The sequence below is a fragment of the Leucopleurus acutus genome (genome assembly GCF_964270905.1).
Source record: "Leucopleurus acutus genome assembly, chromosome: 10".
Lineage (NCBI taxonomy): Eukaryota > Metazoa > Chordata > Mammalia > Artiodactyla > Delphinidae > Leucopleurus > Leucopleurus acutus.
The window spans coordinates 36620536-36643365 of NC_139153.1; the positions used below are offsets into that span (position 1 = coordinate 36620536).

A 22830-nucleotide genomic window follows, 5' to 3' on the forward strand; every position below is an offset into this window, starting at 1 on the left:
GGCCCAGCCACTCCACGGCATGTGGGATCTTCCCGGACCGGGGCACGAACCCGTGTCCCCTGCATCGGCAGGCGGACTCTCAACCACTGTGCCACCAGGGAAGCCCCTCCCAATTCATTCTTTGAATCTGATATAAAACCAAAACTAAACAAAATATAAACACACTGTATCTAGCAGTATATATGAAAGATAATACATGATAACACAATTGGGTTTATTCCAGGAATAAATGTAATGTAATGTGAATGTAATGTTAGTTCAACATTAGAAAAAAGTATTATTCACTACATTGGTAGATTAAAGGAGCAAAACCGTACTGTTGGCTTAGCAAATGCATTTGATTAATGCTTCAGTTCCCATTCATGATAAAAGCTTAGCAAACTAAGAATAGAAGGGGATCTTTCCTAACTTGATACAGGGCACCTCCATTTTCATTGGAGAAGTATTTGTAGCATTCCCCCTACCATAAGAAACAAAGTTAAGAATGTTGTTACCTCTTGGTCAAAGTACTAGCCAGCATACACTGATAACAGTGAAGTTATAAGGATCAGAAAAGAAGGATTTATAAGGATTGCAGTTGATAGATTATTTTTTGAGTTTTCTAGTTAAAAAACTACAGACGGGGCTTCCCTGGTGGCGCAATGGTTGAGAATCTGCCTGCCAATGCAGGGGACGCGGGTTCGAGCCCTGGTCTGGGAAGATCCCACATGCCACAGAGCAACTAGACCCGTGAGCCACAACTACTGAGCCTGCGCGTCTGGAGCCTATGCTCTACAACAAGAGAGTCCGCAACAGTGAGAGGCCCGCGCACCGCGATGAAGAGTGGCCCCTGCTCGCCGCAACTAGAGAAAGCCCTCGCACAGAAACGAAGACCCAACACAGCCAAAAATAATAAATAAAAATTTAAAAAAATACTACAGATAAATTATTAGAATTAATAAGAATAATAAAATGCTAATGTAAGATTATTATACAGAAATCTACTTCGGACTTCCCTGGTGGTCCAGAGGTTAAGAATCCGTCTCCCAATGTAGGAGACACAGGTTCAATCCCTGGTCCAGGAAGATCCCACATGCTGCAGGGCAACCAAGCCTGTGCGCCACAACTACTGAGCCCGCGCGCCACAACTACCTAGCCCGCGTGCTCTAGAGCCCACACGACACAACTACTAAGCCTGCACGCCACAGCTACTGAAGCCCACGTGCTCTGGGGCCCGCGTGCCGCAGCTACTGAACCCGCGTGCTGCAACTGAAGCTCGCGCGCCTAGAGCCCTGCTCCACAAGAGAAGCCACCGCAATGAGAAGCCCGCGCATCGTGATGAAGAGTAGCTCCAGCTCACCGTTACTAGAGAAAAGCCCGCGTGCAGCAACGAAGACCCAGCACAGCCACAAAAAAAAGGAGAGAAAAGAAAAAAAAACTTCATTTCCGGAATCAGCCATAAAAAGAAAATGTAATTTTTTAAGAAGATACAGTTTATAGTAGCAATAAAACATATACCTAGGTTTAAATTCAATAAAAGATGTGCAAGAGCTTTATGAAAAGATTCTAGGTAATGGAGTCAGAAAAGACTACATAGTTTCAAATTCTGTCTTCTAGCTCCATGACTTAAATCCAAATCCCTTCTCAACTGCTCTACAGGCTAGCTGACTTTGGCCAGTCATCAGCTCCTCATACCCAGTTTTCTCATTTGGAAAAGAAATGACAATACCTGTTCTGTGTGGTGATGTTAGGATTTCCTGAGGGTGGTGCTTATCAAGCTCTTAATAAATAACTAAGTACTTAATAAGTGATTATCATACTTAACATGGGAACACATAGTGATTTTGGTTATCCTGATCCCTTAAGAAAACATTTTAATCAGGTCGTTATATACTGTTTAAGAGTTCAGAGAAATAAGCAATATATTTTGTATATCTGTAGAAGTGATTACATGTTTTGTTTTGGTGTTCTTATGATTAGCTTCTACCTGAAAATTTTCTCAATAAAGGAAAACATCATTCCTAAGGGATGCTATAGATCAGTGGGGCAAAGTCAAAGAGACTTAAAGCTAAATCACATCTGTCAGTATCAGCCCCGTCTATATTTATACTATCCTAAGCTACATGCTGTCACTTTAGTTCTGAGATCTGAGAATGGCTACTTGCTCCTTTTCTTGTCCAAGCACACATAAGCAAGGAGTCTCAGAAGATGGCAGAGAAACTATTTTGTAATCTTTTAAAGATGGTATAACTTTTACCATGTAACATTCTATTCTATTTCTGTGTAACATTTCTCTGAGTAAACATAACAATTTTACTAAGCATTACTAACAGCATCTTTATGAAGCCTAGAGACTATTCTTTTAAAACAAGTATTCTCAAACATACAAAACAGTATTCTCAAACATACATATAGCATAATCTGGAAGGTTGTTAAACGAGCTTAAAAAAATGTTTGTTTCTTCCCCTTATAAATACCTTTTTTTTTAACATCTTTATTGGAGTATAATTGCTTTACAGTGTTGTGTTAGTTTCTGCTGTCCCTTATAAATATCTTTTATGTCTTTGTAGCTGCACGTTATGAAGAAGGAGAGTCGGAAGCAGAGAGCATTACTTCATTTATGGATGTTTCAAATCCTTTTTATCAGCTTTACGACACAGTTAGGAGCTGTCGGAATAACCAAGGGCAGCTAATAGCTGAACCTTTTTTCCATTTGCCTTCAAAGAAAAAATACCCTGATTATTATCAGCAAATTAAAATGCCCATATCACTACAACAGATCAGGTAAGATATCTTCTACATTACTCAGTATAAATCTATTTTCTTGTGATTGAGCCTGCACATGTATCTTCCTTTCTAAAATGGATAAAGATAATAAAGGTAAAAATGTTTTTCACATGTCTAAAGTGTGCTTAACTATCACTCTTATGTAAAAATGAGAAATAAATTTGATTAACTACAAATGATGTTCTTTGTACTGCAGTAGAGTCAAGAGGCAAATAAAAGATATCCCAGCTAGGCATTTTTGTGTCAGATTATGAATTATAAAAAGTCATGCAGGGCTTCCCTGGTGGCGCAGTGGTTGAGAGTCTGCCTGCCGATGCAGGGGACACGGGTTCATGCCCCAGTCCAGGAAGATCCCACATGCCACGGAGCGGCTAGGCCCGCGAGCCATGGCCGCTGAGCCTGCGCGTCCGGAGCCTGTGCTCCACAACGGGAGAGGCCACAACAGTGAGAGGCCCGCGTACCACAAAAAAAAAAAAAAAAAAAAAAAGTCATGCAGCTCAGAATTTAACCGTTCGTTTTCTTATAACTGTGCAAGAATTTCTCTTCTTACACCTTTTATTAATATTTTAATTACAACAGTTTATCTGCATTTAAATTTTGTATCTGTAGTTAAATCTCCAGAATAAGCATTGTCAGCTCTTAGAGAACTCATTAGCTGAAACAATACCTGAGAGATGGTTCATCATGGTTTCCCTTTTCTGTTTAGAAAATGTTAAATTGATCATTGGGAATTCAGCCAGACAAAATACTTGAACCACCACAATATCATTAACAATAGTAGGAAATAAATTAGTGTTATAAAATATTTTGTTTTGTGACTCTTACAATGTGGGTTAGGTTTTGTAGTATACCCAGATAGAGGCAAGACGCAAGTAAAATTACCTTAGATGGGCAAGGTCAGAGTAAGCTGGTGTTTAAATAATGTTTTCATGGCAGATAACTAGCTTTCCATACAGTAGGAATTAAAATCCTTGTACTTGCTGGATTCTAGGAATAAGGTTGCCTAACATATGTTTTGTGGTTTTGCATTTGTAACGTCTGTTTTCCTTATTTGATCAGTAAAGTTTATGGTGTTTTTAATTTAATCCAAACTTCAGAGGTTTTGGACACGAGTAGGTTATAGAAAATTAGTTTATTTGGCCTTCTTAAAAATAACATGGAGGGACTTCCCTGGCGGTCCAGTGATTAAGAGTTGGCACTTCCATTGCAGGGGCACGGGTTCGATCCCTGGTTGGGGAACTAAAGATCCCACATGCCATGTGGCATGGCCAAAAAATAAAATAAAAATGAACAATAACATGGAAATTAAGGCTGCCTTTCATTAAGAAAATGGACTAGAAATTTGTTTTTTGTACTCTTTGCCTTGGAAAGGATGGTGACAGTCTTGTAGATGTTAAGAGGTTCCTTTTTAATTGATTTTTGTCCTTAGTTTCTTTTCTCCCTCAGTCTTTTAAAATTCAGTCTAATTAAGTAGATTAGTTCAAAAGAAGGCAAATCCTCAGCCAGCCCAGTCACCTGCCTGCAGCCGTCTTCCAAGTTAGACTTTTCTAACATAAGCCTTACTTTGTATAGTGACTTTATGAGAGTTGGTGTTAGTAATAGCCTTAGTGTCTGAGACAGCTATTGGAATTCTTAAGACTTAGGGTAAGTAAAAACCTCAATATTAAGCTATTGTAATTAATTACAAATGTTTGTATTGGAGGAGGAGGAGTGAAGGGACTCTGACATATCTGCCTCTCATTTATCATCTTAAGACTGCTCTTCAGGGAATTCCTCGGCGGTCCAGTGGTTAGGACTCAGCGCTTTCACTGCCGGGACCGGGTTCAATCCCTGGTTGGGGAACTAAGATCCCGCAAGCTGCACAGCGCAGCCAAAAAACAAAAAGGACCGCTCTTCATTGCCCATATGCAGCTCGCCTGGAGGTTAAATGTGTATTATTCTAAACGCTCCTTCATGGAGTTGCCAGTACTTTCTCTTTTCTTTAACCCTCATCAAGTGGAATGGCCTCTTATTTTCTAAAATGTGTAGATCACCATGATTCTTCATTAAGGTAGCTTAAAACCTCCCTGATTTTTATCTCTTCCTAGGGTTTGCATGTTAGCCACTAACAGGATTTTTGCTAATATGTTTGCTTTGTAATTGACCACCTTACTAGGTTCTCTTATTACTTCTTGTAATGTTTTATTCTTTTGGATTTTCAGTTAAATTGCCATATTGTCTAAACGGTGCTTTTGCCTCTTCACTCTGTATTTTGAAATTGTCACTTCTAGGCCTCTAATCAGTATCACTGGTAAAGATACCTTGTAGTGCTTGTCAGGATTTTTGCACTGGACTTTCAGGAAGTGTGTTTCATAATTTTCATAATGGAAGATTCTAGCCATGTGTTTGTCTTTCACAGAACAAAGCTAAAGAATCAAGAATATGAAACTTTAGATCATTTGGAGTGTGATCTGAATTTAATGTTTGAAAATGCCAAACGCTATAATGTTCCCAACTCAGCCATCTACAAGCGAGTTCTAAAACTGCAACAAGTCATGCAGGTATGATTTCTTGGTTTTGCTAAGTTGTTGTATGTATAATTGAAATAATCTTACACATTTTGAGTGTGTTTTTTTAAGATACGTGATTTCCCTCCAGCAATATCACATCATTCATTTCAGCCACAAGTACTGCTGAATATGTTTTTAAGAGTTTTCAGGACCATGTAGAGTAGAAATAATAGTTTAGACTGGTTTAGCTTTGTGAGTGGAAGAAGCAGGGATTTGTCCCTGGGGAGTAATTTTAGGGATGTCAGGAAGTTTCCCTCTAATCACAGATGATATTCTGTCATTTAGGTTTTATTTCTTTGGTTCTAGATTGTTTCTGTTATGGTAGGGTTGGTCCTAGGAGAAGGGACATCTTAAGGCTAATTAATCATTGTACAGTGTCCATGAGTTTATTGAATCCTTTCGGAGAGCACACCTTGGAGTGCATCTGAGGCCATGGGTCTTTTAATATTTATATATTCTAGAAGTGTTCGGCAGAGTGAGCTTGACTCCCAGGGTCTGCTCTGTTTTAGGCAAAGAAGAAGGAGCTTGCCAGGAGAGATGACATTGAGGATGGAGACAGCATGATTTCTTCAGCAACCTCTGATACTGGTAGTGCCAAAAGAAAAAGGTAGATACTCTTCTTATAGCTGGAGACATCTTCTCAGTTTCTTTTTATTTTGTTTTAGATTTAAGTGCAGAAAAATGTTTCTTCAAGCTGTCAAGTATGAATTATCTTATAAGCTTTAACTATTTTATAACATTTAAAAATTCATTTGTAAATTGTATGATTAGTGCTTTTTTTTGTACTATATTGGCTTTAGATAACATAGATAAAAATAACTACTTATGTAGCTTGGCAAAACATGTTATTCTTTTTGCTGTCCAGGTTATTTTGTTTTAACGTGGCATTTAAGAATGCCCCTTAAATCTAATTTAGGTAACTTCTACATGGTGAATTACAAAAAAAAAAAAAATCAGTACTACCACTGTAGTGAAGTAAGTCATTATTCTTACCCATTTCTTTTTCCTTGTTAATCTGATCTTTATTTGCCATTTTAAGAATGTCAGATTGTAAAATACCAAGTCATAACTTCTTGTAGTTCATAAAAGGTTAAGCTAGATATTTGGTTTTCTTTTCTTTCTAACCTTTCTGTCAACTTCCCTAACCCTTCCTTTTTCTCATGGGTTTTATGAAGGGGGGCCTTACTGTGAGATTCTGAAACTGGACTCCTGTAAAGAATCATGCAAGACCATCTCTTGTCTGTGCCTCCCACATGGAGTTTCTCTGGCCTGATCTTTGTGGAACACCATATTCTTCTTCAGCCTTAGCTGTCTCACCATCTTTGTAACAGCAGGGAGGATACCTTAAACAAGGAATAAGGTCCATCACTAATAGCAGGGCTTGACAGGTTCAAAATTGAGTGAAGAAATCATTAGTAACTATTAATACAGTTCTGTTCATGTATTAGTAGATCCACTGAGACCTGAGGATTTTAAAAGGTGGTTTAGAAAAGACAAGCTGTCTTGTCTTTCCCTATAAATAGCATTTGGGAAATTTTTTCTAGCTTTGAAAATAACTTTGCTATGCTATACCAAGGTAACTAAATTGATTGGTGTGCCCTGAGATGTGAGTCTCCTCCATTACTGGCCTATGAATTTCATCCTTCCAAGTTCTTAATTCCTTGTTATACCAGGGACAACGGAGGAAAAATGTGAAACCAGATCAGAGGCATCAAATCAAGAACATCTTTGAGTGTAATTATATAACTACTACAGCATCACCTGTGTTTTCCAGATCAGTCACCAATCAAAGATAAAAACTTCTCAGGCAAAAGAAGGTAATGGAGGCAAAAGTGATGGTACAGTTAGTGCCAACACTGAATGAAGAGAGAGATCTTAAACTAGTTGAGTGTTAAGAAAACAGTTCCAAGGACGCATTAGCCCAGGCCAGAGCCTTAAAAAAATATCTGTGGCTTGTACTTTGTGGGACAACCCAAATAGATTGAATGAAAGTTATTATTCTAAAACCTCCCATAAAAAGAAAAGCATTATGTTCTTGAAATAATAAAATCCTACTTTAGACCAAAAGTCTTTTTGTGCACAGGTTTCTTAGGAAGTGTTTTGTTTAATGAAGTGAAAAATACAAGTAAGAGAAGAACAAATATAAATCATAGCTAAAGCAATAAAATAACATATCTGGGTTTGAAATACAGGCATGAGCACACATTAAGAGGTTGACAGAAGCAAGTCCTATACTTTGGACTGTGACAAAGGAAATAACATAACCAGCCTTTTAGAAGGTAGTTATGTTAAAAGGTTTTGGTAATAAGAAACAGACTTCTCCAGAATTCAGGCAAACATGACAGCCTAGTAGGTTAAGTTAAGCTTATCCAGAGAGGTCAGGGCCAAGTTTTCAAGTACCACTTGACTTGACTCCTAAGTATTGTGTATGATTCTGTCTTTGCCTTATTTTTTTCATATCAAAGATTGTGAGAAAAATTACTGCGGGTATGTTCTCTTCATTCTGGGAATGTATTCTTCTCCCCAAACCCTCTACCCCAAAATCCACCTGCTATCTTCCATGTTGAAATGTTCCAAGTATTCTTAAAACCTTTTATCCTTTGGATTGAATAATCCTCTTTTTTCTCAACCATATTTGGTTTGTACATGACCTCCAATGTTGCTTGTTTTGTTTCTCTTCACATGTAATGTTTGTTTCTGCTTTCCCAGGAACACTCTTGACAGTGAGATGTTGGGTCTCAGGAGGCTATCCAGGTGTGCAGTCCTTTTTTATGCATAAACATATTTTTTAAAGTGTAACTTTTATGGCGTGGTCAGTACTGATTAGGTGAAAAGTGCAGCCTTAAGCATGTGAATAATGGTTTTTATTTGGATGCCAGTTTATTTTATGAGTAAAGAAAGCAGTACAGTTTAGAAGTGTAGTTAGTAAAATGAGAATTAGCCTAGGTATATTCAGGAGCTGTAATTTGTTGCCAGCTTTGCCAGGGGCAGTAAGCCCCCACAGCAGTCACTGTGACTGTGCTTCTGCAGCAAAGGTGGAGAGGCTGAGAATATGGTAGCATTGCCAGTGTCCAGGGGCTGGCGGGTGCTGATTGTCTTTTACAGATTGGGGGATGGTGGAGGGATTATAATCAGTGTTGACAATCCAAGTGATGTCAGTCTATGTTGGCACCATTGCGTTGGGTTACTGCTTCTTGAGCATAAATACATTCTTCAGTCTCTGATCTTGTCCATGTTTTATTTCTTTAAAAGCATCCATTCTTTTGCATGTTACTTATGATTTTTAAAAACAGCCCATAAGTTGCCATGTTATGGTCCTAGTAATCATTGTGTGGTGCTTTTATTTTCACCTTTGCCATCTGGCATTCATGGAGTGTCAGTTGTTTGCAGAACACCAGACTCTGCTCACAGGTCATAAAGGAGAACGTTTAGTCATCACCTCTACCTTCCAGGAATTTATTGGCCAGGAAAAGAGGCAGGCTAAAAACAAATGAACTTATGTGTGATCTCTGTAGTAAAATAATTGTTTAAGGTACACAGTTGTATAATTGTATGGAAGTGTTGTGTGATTGCCCAAATAGCTTTAGGAAATGTGATTTCCCTATCATGCTTTTTCTTAAAAGTTAGATGTTTTAAAGTTATCTTTATGTTGCTACCATATGCAGTCCACTCTACAAAATTACTGTATTATTATCTTCTTCCTAATATTTTCCTTAAGAAAAGTTTTCTTAGATAGTAAATTTAAGGAAAAGACAATGGATTGTATTTCTTTTATATCATTCATAGTATATGGCACTGGTTCTGGGTAGTAGTAGAAGAAATAGAAATGTGGGGCATGGTGGAGTAGTGTTACAACCCCGAGCACTAGAGCCTTAGCTGCCCAAGTTCAAATCCCAGTTGTTCTTATCAGCTGTGTTCTGAGCCTCATCTCAATTTCCTCATCTGAAAAAGGAGTTGATGACATTACCTGCATAGGATTGCTGTGAAGACCTGATTGCTTAGTATGTTTAAAGCCCATGGAACTGGGCCTGGATGCAGTGAATACTCACTAAATGTACTCACTCTGATTATTTTCTGCCAGTATTTCCTGCTGGCATCAAGACATGGTAGATTTCATTTTGTTTTTAGTCAGATGTTACTAGTCTGGGAAACTCCTTAAAAAGGTGAGTAAAAAAGTCCTTGAAGACTTGAAGATGAAATATAGAAAGCCTTGTAAAAGAAAGAACCTTTGGGTTTACTTAGCTTCACAGCAGGCACCACTGAAGGTCTAGGACCAGGGAGTTAAATTAAATGCTGGGAGACTTTGAAGCCTATGAGCAGGGTTGACTTTGATTAGAGAGGCCCTTGGTAAGAGCTAAGTTTTTATCATCCACTTGCATGATAAAAGCAGTCTGGTGATTATCAGCTGATTCAAGTCTCAGTTCTGATTAGTCACTTTATGGCCTTAGGTATTCACCTGAGTCTCTAAGCCTCTGTTTTTATATCTGCAAAGTTGGGATAATAATTGTACCTGGTTCTCAGAGTTTGAAGTTTAAATGATAGTGCTTAGCACAGTCCCTGGCATGTGGTAGAAGTGTTAGCTGTAACTATAAATAGGAATCTTGTGTGTATATCCAAATACAAATACATAATAAATAATAGCTTCATAGGAAGAATAATGATAAGGACATTTGAGAAAGTGGTCAGCCACAAACTATGAAGGTTAGGACTAACACCATGGCATGAAAAATTAAAAGGAAAGATTAGATCTAGAAGCGCTATGGAGGTCCTCTAGGACTTAGTGATAAACTAAGAGAAGCAAAAAGTGACATTGATTTCAGTGTTTTAGGCTGGGTTTAGGGGTCAGGTGGTGGTCCTGGAAAATCAGGGATTCAGAGCGAAGCCCCTACTAGCTCATAATCTTCATGCAAATTAGAAAAAGCACCCATTTCTCTTGACTTTCATTTATTGGAAAATTGCTGTAATATACTGATTTTGTTAGCACAGAACCAATTATGGCCCATCTCCTGTAAACTTCTAAAACTGTATATTTATTATGTGTCTGTGACCTGAATTGACATCCCCTTAAGTGTGGCACCCTTAAGTGCATAATGACAAACAACCTTTGTTTTGAACCCCCTTAAGATGTATTTTATCGAAGTATCTTCACAGGTGCTGATTAAAAAAGAATGAGTATGCCAGTTACAAGGTCTGGGATTTAATTTTATGCACCTTTCCCAAAATAGGGAAGAGTGAACAAACTTTATAGTTACTAGTCTGAGGGAGGAAGAGAGGATGAATAGAGGGGTTTAAAGAAGAATCTAAAAATCAAAGTGACATTGAAAACAGTAACCAGAAAGTATCACATAGGGAAACATGGTAGCTGTCTTTCAAAGTTACTTTCAAAAGCGTGGATATAATAAGGTTCAACATCATATTGGAAAAGGATAAAGTAAATATACCAGCCACCCAAGCTAATACAGTTATAAAAGAATATGAAGTTTAGCTCTGAGTTTTTTCTGGCAGTCAGATTAAAAGTAATGGGCCTGTGGGTCTCGGTCTCAAAGGCAATATAAGGATCTGGGAAAATGTAAACAAAATAACAAAACTGGATTAGTTCAGAGAAGATTGTTTGACCCTAATGACAAAAGTTTTGCTTGCCTTTGAGGATGGAAACCAGTTACATATCACTCTCTTGAAGTGAATGATACAAATGGAGAAAGGATACTATAAGTGTTACAAGTCCTAAAGCAGTAAATTTCAGTTATTAGACCAGTTACCAAATTCTGTGATATCAAATTCAGGTTCTGAAATTTTTCTTAATAGGCTTCTTGAAGGCTAAAGTCATCTGTGTTCTAATCTCTGCTCAGATGTGGAGCTCTGTAATGTTGGAGCTTTGTCCTGCATTCCCCTTTTATTATTTACTTGCTAAAGTCCTGGACTGAGAGAGTTCTTCCTCTCACATCATCCCCTCAGGATATGCAGGTGTTCAGGAGTGGTTGTCATAGGAGATGGGACCCTTCTCTTTGTGTTTGTTTGTTTGTTTAAGGGAGAACTGTTAGTAGGGAATCAGCAGTTTTATTCCACTTCTGCTCTGTTCTTAAAAAATATATTTCAGTTGATAACAGAATTTCATTTTCTTTGACATTAGACAAGATCTTTTTTCAAGCATTGCATTTCATAAATATTCGAAACACGTTTGCCTGGTGTTCTTGGGGGGTGCTCCTGCCAGAGTCAGTATGTTTTAACTATTTTGAAAATTTTCCTAATATTTGCTTATAGCTTCCAGCATGTTTACTGTGTTTGTGCCATACATAATCAATACATTATAATCATGAAGCACCTGCCCACAAGATTAATTTGTTTTATTTCGTGTTCATCCTTGTATCAAGAAAACTGAACCTGTTCTCATTTTCCCCCTTTTCTCCCTTCCCCCTCAACAGTAAAAAGAACATTCGAAAGCAGCGAATGAAAATCTTGTTCAATGTTGTTCTTGAAGCTCGTGAGCCAGGTTCAGGCAGAAGACTTTGTGATCTATTTATGGTTAAACCATCCAAAAAGGACTATCCTGATTATTATAAAATCATCTTGGAGCCAATGGACTTGAAAATAATTGAACATAACATCCGCAATGACAAATATGCAGGGGAAGAGGGAATGATAGAAGACATGAAGCTGATGTTCCGGAATGCCAGGCACTACAACGAGGAGGGCTCCCAGGTAAGGATGTGTGGGAATCCTGGAGTAGGTACATTTTCTTTTGATCTTGAGAGACCAGGTCTAGAGGCCTAACTTAGGTTGCCCTTCTCAGTGACTAGCTTAATATTTTGTCTTTTCTTAATTATTTAAAATGGGAGGCAGGACACTGTAAAGGTTAAAAGTTTATACCCTGTACAGTTGTCCCTCAGTATCAGGGGTGGGGAGTTGGTTCCGGGACCCCTGCGGATACCAAAATCCACAGATGCTCAAGTCTCTTATATAAAATGGCATAGTACAGTCAACCCTGCGAATCCCATGGATTCCATATCCATGGATCCAGAGCGTCAAGTGTAATCTGACATTTGAATTTGAATCCTGCTCTGCCAATCCCTGTGTAAGTAACTTATCTTTTCTGAGCCTCATCTGTAAAGTGGAGATAATAGCAGTACTTGCATCAGGGTTATTATAGGATTTAAATGAGATAATATTTACAGAGCATGTAGCACAGTGCCTGGTATTCAAACACTCAAATGAAAGCCAAGGACAATAAAATCTTTCATCATAATTTTATTATTACTATCCGCAGTAGCCATACTTCTCTAAGGATAGTCTAGAAAATTGTATAATTATATAAATATCAGGGTATTCCCAGTAATGCACCTTTGAATAATTGAGTTTGTTATGAAGCATCTTGATTTTCAGTTCTTTGTCAGTAAAGCTAAGATACATTCTTCCTTTCATATTTTTTTCTATTTCATGTCCTTCACTTAATTTTTTTTTTTTTGCGGTACGTGGGCCTCTCACTGTTGTGGCCTCTCCCGCTGCGGAGCACAGGCTCCGGACACGCAGGCTCAGCGGCCGTGACTCATGGGCCCAGCCGCTGCGCGGCATGTGGGATCTTCCCGGACCGGGGCACGAACCCGTGTCCCCTGCATCGGCAGGCGGACTCTCAACCACTGCGCCACCAGGGAAGCCCTACTTAATTTTTTAAATTGAGGTATAAGTGACATGTTTCAAGTGTACAACATAGAGATTGGATATTTATATATTGCAAAATGATCACTGCAGTAAGTCTAGTTAACATCCGTCACCATATGTAGTTACAAATTTTTTTTCTTGTGATAAGAACTTTTGAGATCTATTCTCTTAGCAACTTTCAAATATGCAATACAGTATTATTAACTATAGTCACCATACATTACATCCCCATGACTTATTTATTTTATAACTGGAAGCTTGTACCTTTTATCTCCTTCATTCGTTTTGCCCGTCCCCCACCCCCACCTCAGGCAGCCACCAATCTGTTCTCCATATCTATGAGCTTGGGGTTTTTTTTTTGGAGGGGGCTGTTTTTAGATTCCATATAAGTGAGATCATACAGTATTTGTCTTTCTCCATCTTAACTTATTTCACTTAGCATAATGCCCTCAATATTCATCCACGTTGTCTCAAATGTCAAGATTTCATTTTTTTTATGGCTGAATAATACTCCTGTGTGCGTGTGACATTTTCTTTATCCATTCATCCATTGATGGATGCTTAGATTGTTTCCTTATCTTGGCTATTGTAAATAATGCTGCAGTGAACATGTATTGGGGTACATAGATCTTTTCTGAGTTTTCTTTATCTACTTTAAATCTCCCAGAAATAAAAGTACATTTTCAAATTGTTTATTTCCTTTCTTATACTATTACATTTCAATATAAAATGAAGTAGGCACTGAGGGTGCTTGTGATCAAAGAAATGGTTCTCTCTGTCATAGGAGTTTACACTGTCCTCAGTGTCATTGGCCAATGTGCCACTTGTCTGCCACTGATAAAGAAAAAAGCCACCCTTACGAGAGGTTGCCAAAGAAGAGAGGTCAGTTATTCCCTCAGCCCCTCTGCTCTGGGGCAGTCAGGGAGGAGAGCCTTTGTGGGGGGAGTGGGAGGAGGCAGCTGTGGGAGCAAAACAGTTGGTTGCGTAACCTTGTCCTTGGCTCTGTGTTACCACCTTTGGCCCAGTCTTCATAGAGAGAGAGCCTCAGCAGGGATTGTTGCTTTTCACAAATCAGATTCCAGGCTGTGAACGCACACTGGTGTTAAATCCCTTCTAATGTTTGAGATGGTTCTCTCCAACTATCAGATGTTTTTAATTTTTTATTTCCATTGAGCTAAGTCTGGCTACCTTGAGGGTCCAGTGCAAGAGAGATTTATGAAGAAACAACACACGTAAATATATTTCAGAACTTCTGCAAAAACTTGCAATGATTCTAGTACAGTAGTTCTCAAACTTTAGCCTGCATGTGTGTACATTAGAGTCACCTGGAAAACTTTAAACAACAAACCAGTTGAGGCTGAGGCCCACCCCACGGAGGTGTGATTTTGTTGCTCTGTAGTGATCTCAGGCTTTATTTCTTTAGTTCTCAACTATCCTATGTTTTTAAAACTTCTTTATGGATGTATATTATACTTCAGTGGAAAGCTTCTTAAAAAATAATTTTAATTATATTTGTAATTAAATATAGGTGTACAATGATGCGCACATCCTGGAGAAGTTACTCAAGGATAAAAGGAAAGAGCTGGGCCCACTGCCTGATGATGATGACATGGCTTCTCCCAAACTCAAACTGAGTAAGGCAGCCTCACACTTCATTGTTCAGTCCATCAAGGATAAATTGCTGATTTACTGAAATAATATTTAATTAATTGGTGAATATAATTGAACTTGTACTACAGCATGGAGTTTCTTGCTTCCTTTTAAGCACTGTCTTCTGTATTTTAAGTAAACATAAAAGCATGTGAGGAATAGAAGAATATAATGTCAAAGGTTTTGCTTTCTTGAATGCAGTGGACATTTTGTAAATGTTAAATAGTAAGAATAGATATTTTTTCTACATGTGATGCCTGGAAGAGTATAGTGGCAGATTTTATTCTATTTTATTTTTTTTGTATGTTTGTTTGCTGATTATTAGAATTAAAGATTAGTCCCAGTAGTTCCTCCTAGACAGAATTTGAGAGGTTAGAGATGTCTAGCCACTGTACTGTAAGTTAACTTGGCTGTCTTTTTTTTTTTTTTTTTTTGCGGTTCGTGGGCCTCTCACTGTCGTGGCCTCTCCTGTTGCGGAGCACAGGCTCCGGACACGCAGGCTCAGCGGCCATGTCTCACGGGCCCAGCCGCTCCATGGCATGTGGGATCTTCCCGGACCGGGGCACCAACCCGTGTCCCCTGCATCGGCAGGCGGACTCTCAACCACTGCGCCACCAGGGAAGCCCTTGGCTGTCTTTTGAGCATAGTCTGTGGATGGTTGTTTGGTTGAAAACTGTGAGAGAGAAGAGAGACAGCAAAAACAATTAGTACCATTGGGCTAAAGAAGAGGTTTCTGCCTTATTTAAAATATAGAAGTAAAATAAATACCAAGCAAATGACAGTGGTGGTGTCAAATATTCTTTAGAGTCGTATTTGCTGAAAAGGGAAAAAACAAGCAGACCCTGATTTTTTATATGAAATGACTGTAAACTGAATTTACAATAGCTTTGGGTATGATTTATTGCTAAGTGATCATTCCTTTTTGTCATGCCATTCATTTATCTCTTCATGGAATTGTAAAAGCACACAGAAGGTTTGCAGAAACGAAAACCTTCTAATTTATAGGGATATAATGCCTTTTAAAACTAGAATTCATTATACAAGTTGAGTTAGGAAACTAATGACAGATAGATACTTTAACAATAACTATCTAAATATATATAAATACATTTTTCTTTAAGTTCAGGGAAAGGAGATTTTAACATGCAATGTTAATTTTTTCATTTCTCAATTTTATGAAAAATTCAAAACATATATAAGTATAAAGAACAGTACAGTGAATCCCTGTATATACCTGTTACTCAGCATTTATCAAGATTCTGCCATACTTATTTCCTATCTTCCCTTTTTTCCTTCTTTTTTCTTTGTTCGGAATTATTTTAAGCCAAATCCAATCATGTGATTTTATTTCTACATAGTTCATTATGCATCTCTAAAATACGCAGATATTTTCTTAAATAGCCATGAAGTCATTGTCACACCTAACAAAATTAGGAGTTTCTTGGTTTCATCTAATACCTGAAAAATTTTCAGATTTTACTGATTGTCTCACAAATGTATATTTATAGTTGGTTTCTTCAAATCAGGATCTAATTAAGTTCTATATATTACATTTGATTATTTTGTCCTTAAACTCATAGTTTAGAGGAGTCCCCCTCCTTTTTTTATCCTCATGCCATTAACTCTAGAAACCTGGTCACTTTATTGTGCAGTCCAAAGTTCTGGATTAGTTAGTTCACTTCCTTGTGATGTCAGTTAACTTTTTCCTTTATTTCCCTTATTTCTCATAAATGGAAGTTAACTTTAAAGGCTTGATTAGATTCAGTTTCAACTTGGCAAATAAGGTCCACACATTGCATTTGATTGATAGTTCTTTTAATCTATAAATTCCCCTCCCTCTCTTTTTTTCCCTTGCAGTTTGTTGAAGAAATTATTTGTACTATAGTTTCCCACAGTCTAGGTTTTGCTAATTGTGTCCCTTTGCTGTAGTTTCACGTGTTCTTTTGTCCTTTTTAGTTCCTATAAATTGGTAGTCGATCAGATTTAGATTTAAGTTTGATTCTCCCCTCTCTTTGACACAGAAACTGACTTCAGAGGTGATATAGTGTCTTCCATCAGGTGGCACGTAATATCTGGTTGTTTCTTTAAATTATGTTAATAGCTATTGATGCTTAATTCATTGAAGAGCTGTTAGATAGTGATAGTTTAGTTTTATCATTCCTTGCTCATTTACTAACTGGAATACTTCTATATAAATAAACTTTGCCTCATCCAGTGTTTGGTTACCCAGTGGTATGGTTTTTTTGTTTGTTTGTATATATTGTTTGGTTTTTGAAAGGATAAAAGCTAGATTTTTTTTCCCCTTTTATTTACCAGTTTTCAAAATAATGAAATACAAAGAAAATAATGCATTGGTTTACTAAAGTCCTGCAACATCTACCCTATTGTTTGTTTGTTTGTTTTTATTTATCATTAAGAACTACTAGATTTAAACATATTGCTGAGTTTTATAACCCATTGCAATTATGGTTCTTGTTGATATTTACGTTGTCCCAGACTGGCTGCTATGGTCTTTTTTTTTTTCCTGCTATGGTCTTTTGACCTGACCATGGTAAGAAGTCATTGGTAGATTCTTTACTGTCTAGTGTTTCAAGCTATACCAGGCTCATCTTGTATAGACTAGGAATTAGCCATTTGCCAAAGAGCTACTAACATTAGTATTTGAAATCAGTATTCCAGAGCTATAGTCTTTATAGTCAAAATTATATAGGGGTATACTGCAACTGGGTTGGTCACTGTTTCTAGAATTTTCAGTGGACAGAGCTAAGAAATTTTGTGTGTGTGTATTTTATATTTAAAGAGAAAATACATCTTAAGTTCATACTGATACTCCCAGTTGAGATTCAAGGCCACAAGGTTTTTATTCAGTGTCCTCTGTTTTAACATCTTGATCTCTTTTTCTCCCTTGATGAAAATCTCAGTTCTCAAGGATACCATAGGAGATGGAGTTAGAGTGTCACATAGCTACTCATTTCCTTTATTCTACCTTATTCACAACTATCTCAACATAATAGTACTTACTCTCCCACCAAAAATATGAGTAGTGAAAACAGTTTTTCTAGTTCTTTCTTTGTTGATAGGGTATGTTTCACTAGAAATATACTAATTACTGTGTTTTATAAATCACTTGGAATAGTCCCTTCCTTGTGGTTATGCTACCAACTTTTTACAAATTTAGGTTCATATAGTTTATTTTATCCATTTAATATAAATCTTTCTTTAGGTAGGAAGAGCGGTATTTCTCCTAAAAAATCAAAATATATGACTCCAATGCAGCAGAAACTAAATGAAGTCTATGAAGCTGTAAAGAACTATACTGATAAGAGGGGTCGCCGCCTCAGTGCCATATTTCTGAGGCTTCCCTCCAGATCTGAGCTGCCTGACTACTATTTGACCATTAAAAAACCCATGGACATGGAAAAAATTCGAAGCCACATGATGGCCAACAAATACCAAGATATAGACTCCATGGTTGAGGACTTCGTCATGATGTTTAACAATGCCTGTACATACAATGAGCCCGAGTCTTTGATCTACAAAGATGCCCTTGTCCTACACAAAGTCCTGCTTGAAACTCGGAGAGACCTAGAAGGAGATGAGGACTCTCATGTCCCAAATGTAACCTTGCTGATTCAGGAGCTTATCCATAATCTTTTTGTGTCAGTCATGAGTCATCAGGATGATGAAGGAAGATGCTACAGTGATTCCCTAGCAGAAATTCCTGCTGTGGATCCCAGTTTTCCAAACAAACCTCCTCTTACTTTTGACATAATTAGGAAGAATGTTGAAAATAATCGCTACCGGCGGCTCGATTTATTTCAAGAGCATATGTTTGAAGTATTGGAGAGGGCAAGAAGGATGAATCGGTATGTTTTCAAAACCATTTCCTTTTGAGAAGGTGTGACATTTAATGTAAAACAGAAAAAAGAATTTTGCTTTTATGTGCTATTTCAGCATAGGTACATGATTACAGTTGATGGGGTGCTATTTTGAATTTTAATTAGCCAAAACTTATAGAGAGCAAGTATAAGTATAGTCTGTGAAGGAGAGAAGGCACACTACTAAATTGTCTAGAGTAGGGCCAATGAGGGGAAGGAATGAGACAAAATTGAAGATCTGTTGAAAAACATAAACTTTTAAAATATAGCCTTTTGTAGAACATGTATTTTTAATGGATAAAATGCTTTCAATTAGAAATTGTAATATGATTTCCTTTTAAAGTTTGAGTTCAATGCAAGCATGCTTTAAATAAATTAAAATAGCTCTAAGATACTGATCTGAGGTTAGACTGATTTAAATTTGATTGTCATTTCAGATATCTAAAAGGGCTTCTTTTTAATCTCAGATTTGTCACTTTTAAGTTCATTCTGTAGACATTAAATGTTCTAAAAGAAGAAGAAATCAAATTTAAATTTCCATCAAACTTAAATTCCCTTCTAATTTTGATCTGTGCTGTATATTTGCCACACAACAATAGTATATACTCAGCTGTGAAAACAGTTTCAGTTCAGCAATTACAGTGTGTCTTCTATATGCTCTTGAGGTCACTTGGGGGGAATATAAAAAGTTAAAAATACAAACCCTACCTTCCTGGAGCTTATAGTCTATCATGCTGAGAGCTAGACCTTTAGTCACTGAGCATGGGGTGATTCCAGCTGAGAAATCTGTGAAGCCTGGGTTTGCTCTGGATTTTGAAAGAAAAATTAAAAGTAATGTAATGTTTGATGTTCCTGTTGAGCGCCTGCCCTTTGTAAAGCACCATGCTAAGTACTTCATGTACATAATCTCTAACCCTTATAATAGCCATTCTAGGTAGGTGATAATCTTCCTAATTTTTATACGAAGATGTACACAACAGAGAGAAATACATTGCCAAAGCCACACAACTAGTAAGTGGCTTGGCTCATCTTGTTCCCCACTGTAGAGAGCCACTGCTGAGCCAGTCACCAAGACGCCAGTCATCCCTTATCACAGCCAGGGATGATAAGACTTGAGCTGTGTGCTCTAAGCGCTTGAAGTCTGACAATTGGGATAGCCCCTATGCTTAGGGAAAAATAATTCCAGGCGTGAGATAACGTTTAACAACTTGATATTTAGTAAAAGATGGTGGAGTAAAGGAACTGCGTTAGAGTTCTAAAAAGGCATGAGATGTCAGAGAAGAATGGGAAAATGGGTGGGATTCAGATAAGGTAAGTGGTATGAGTAAAGGTATAGGGTTAGGAAACGAATATAATGTGTTCAAGAGACACGTGGAGTTGGGGTCAGATTGGAGAGGCCCTTGAGTGACACATTTAGTAAATGGTCCTTATTCTTCAACAGTGCAGATAGAAATAAAGAGAAATATGGAGGGACATATTGTAGTCAAAATCTGCATTCATTTATTTGTTTTCATTTATTCAACAAATGTTTATTGAGTGACTACCAGTTATGAGAATGTTCTGGATACTTGGTATATACCAGTAGACAAAACAGACGAACCCTGCTCTCATGGAGCTTAGAGTTCCACTCTTATTCACAGTTTACTTAAATAGTCCTTAAGTCTAAAGTCACTCCTCTCCTCCCTGCCCCCCTACCTTACCCCCAGTATATCTTGGGGTTAGTTCTGTGAGTCTTCCAAAATAGACTTGTTTCTTAGATTATTAGCAACTTTGTTTCTTATATAGATGACTAGCAACTTTGTTTCTTGTATAGATGACATGATTATTTTAAGAATTAAGCAGATTTGTATCTCTAGGCAATGAGCTCTTTTGCTTCTAGCATTGTTGACATGGTTAGTTTTTGCTTTTGAGGCCTAGGAGGTAGAGTCCAAGGTGACTTTACAGTATTCCCCTTTTTACCAACGGTTTCACTTTCTGCAGTTTGTTACTCGAGGTCAACCAAGGTCTGAAAATATTAAATGGAAAAACCCAGAACTAAACAATTTGTAAGTTTTATAAATTACACACTGTTCTGAGCACATGATGGAATTATGAATCTGCCCTTTCATTGTAATGTGGATTATCAAAAGTGTTTTCAGTTTTAATTTTATACTTAAAATTGTAAGCTCTTGTAAAATTAATTTCAAGCGAACAGTCTTCAGAAGTCTCTGTTCAGAAAATAGGCATCAAAATAGTGCCCTAGGAGTTTTTTTCCCTTGGCCAGTTTTATTTTTATTGCTTTCCTACAAGTGTTAGCATTTCTATAACCTGAAAAGATTTTAGAATCTTTCTTGAAACATCCATTTAGGTTGTTATTGGCAGTGTTTTAGATTGCCAGTTCACCTTTGCTGGTGAGAAGCATTCTGGAGGCTTCGTTCAAGTTTGATGCTCTAGTGATCCGTATCAGCAAACAGCTGACTGGGCTTGCTACACCATCCACACTAGCCTGACCAGAATGTCTCCATGACTGCTGCTAATAAGTCTTTGTCTCTGGTTACCTTTGTGCATAATTTTTTAGACCCTGATATTCTTAGTTAATAGAATTATCTTCCTTCCTCAGACCAACAGTGGATTAGAAATAGTAATAGTAATAGAATTTCTATTACTAGAATAGTAATATTAATAGAAATAGTAATAGAATTTCTCTGAGTCTAAATTCTGAAGTTCATTTTGCCCAATCCTCTCATTTTATAAATGGTGAAAGAATCTTTTAAAAGTTTTCAGTATGACACAGATAATTTTTTTTCTATCTTTCACTATGTTGCCTCTGGTGATTCCCCAGAATTATGTAGTTATTTCTGGGAAACTAACATGAACGCTGACTCTGAGGCCTGTAACCATTTTACGATGCCCTTAGGATTTGGCAGTTTAGGTTCAAATATTCATGGAGTCCTACCAGCCTAAGCAACCATGATATAGATCCAAAAAGAAGAAAATGGGCTAAATCTTTTGTTAATACTTTATACAGTGTGTTGGTCCCTTAACTAAGAGAAAGTAAAACTTAATTCAAAGATTAGATGCAAGTAAGTGCTGCACATGGTGTGGAGCCTTAGTATAGTCCCTGACTGTGGCAACCCCCTTCTGTTGCCAAAATCAGCTAATGAACATGCTATGTTTCTCCCCAGGAAGCTGTATGAGGCCTTTCCTTTTACATGAGCTGTACAAGGAGTGAGCCTTAAGGAAAAGGAAACTGGTGAGCATGAGGCTCACCAAGGTAAAATTACACTTCAGATTCTGTTCTAACAAATTTTAAGGAGATAGCCTTATTAGAACTGCACAGAAGTTACCATTATATCAATTAATGCATGAAAGAAGCATTTCATAGAATGCTTTAACATATAAGCAGGGTGCTTAAAAGAAGGAGCTTGTGTGTCAGTGAATACTCTTAATGCTATTATAGGACAGATTCTGAAATATATGAGGATGCGGTAGAACTTCAGCAGTTTTTTATTAAAATTCGTGATGAACTCTGCAAAAATGGAGAGATCCTTCTTTCACCAGCACTCAGCTATACCACAAAACATTTACATAATGATGTGGAGAAAGAGAAAAAGGAAAAACTACCGAAAGAAATAGAGGAAGATAAACTAAAACGAGAAGAAGAAAAAAGAGGTTAGTTTCTTTCATTTTATTAAATATGAAGAAACATTATTATGATCTGTCCTAGCTGGTCTTATAATTACCTGTGGAGCAGAGTCCTGTTTGTGTAAATGAAGACTCAGGGTGTTGGCTCTTTCAAAACAGACGTGGTAAGATGGGAAATGTTTTTGTCACTATCAATTTGTTCATCAGACTGGAAATGGTTGGAAGTTATACGTGACACAGCTGTTATTCTAGTATTTCAAGAACAGAGTTAATTAATTCACAAGTGTGGAAGCTAAATACCTCTTAATACTATTGGTAGATAAAAACCTAAGGGGCACAGCTGGGGCTAGAGAGCATTCTCAGCAGTGCATAAAGTTTCTGCCCCATTGTTCAACAGCATGGCTGTCCTCATATGGACTCAGCCAGGTAAGTAGATTATATTTTGTTTTTGTTTCAAATTATTTATTTATTTATTTATTTATGGCTGTGTTGGGTCTTAGTTGCGGCACGCAGGATCTTTCGTTGCGGTGCGTGGGCTTTTCTCTAGTTGGGGTACGCAGGCTCCAGAGCACGTGGGCTCTGTAGCTGCCGCATGCAAGCTTAGTTGCCCCACAGCATGTGCGATCTTAGTTCCCCAATGAGAGATCGAACCCGTGTTCCCTGCATTGGAAGGCGGATTCTTAACCACTGGACCACCAGGGAAGTCC

The 22830-nt window shown here is 37.6% G+C and overlaps 1 protein-coding gene across 11 annotated transcripts in view; it reads left to right on the top strand.

Moving 5' to 3' along the window:
* Positions 1–22830, top strand: part of PBRM1 (polybromo 1) — a 101292-nt gene that overhangs the window by 34040 nt on the left and 44422 nt on the right. For 8 of the 11 annotated variants that reach the window (XM_082848515.1, XM_082848521.1, XM_082848519.1 and 5 more), the window contains 8 exons: positions 2550–2763; positions 5165–5306; positions 5825–5922; positions 8025–8069; positions 11738–12014; positions 14500–14605; positions 17845–18487; positions 21939–22150. In XM_082848515.1, the coding sequence (XP_082704641.1) occupies positions 2550–2763; positions 5165–5306; positions 5825–5922; positions 8025–8069; positions 11738–12014; positions 14500–14605; positions 17845–18487; positions 21939–22150 (1737 nt within the window). The remainder of the gene's footprint in view (positions 1–2549; positions 2764–5164; positions 5307–5824; positions 5923–8024; positions 8070–11737; positions 12015–14499; positions 14606–17844; positions 18488–21938; positions 22151–22830) is intronic. The other 3 variants (XM_082848517.1, XM_082848522.1, XM_082848516.1) reach the window with 1 other exon arrangement.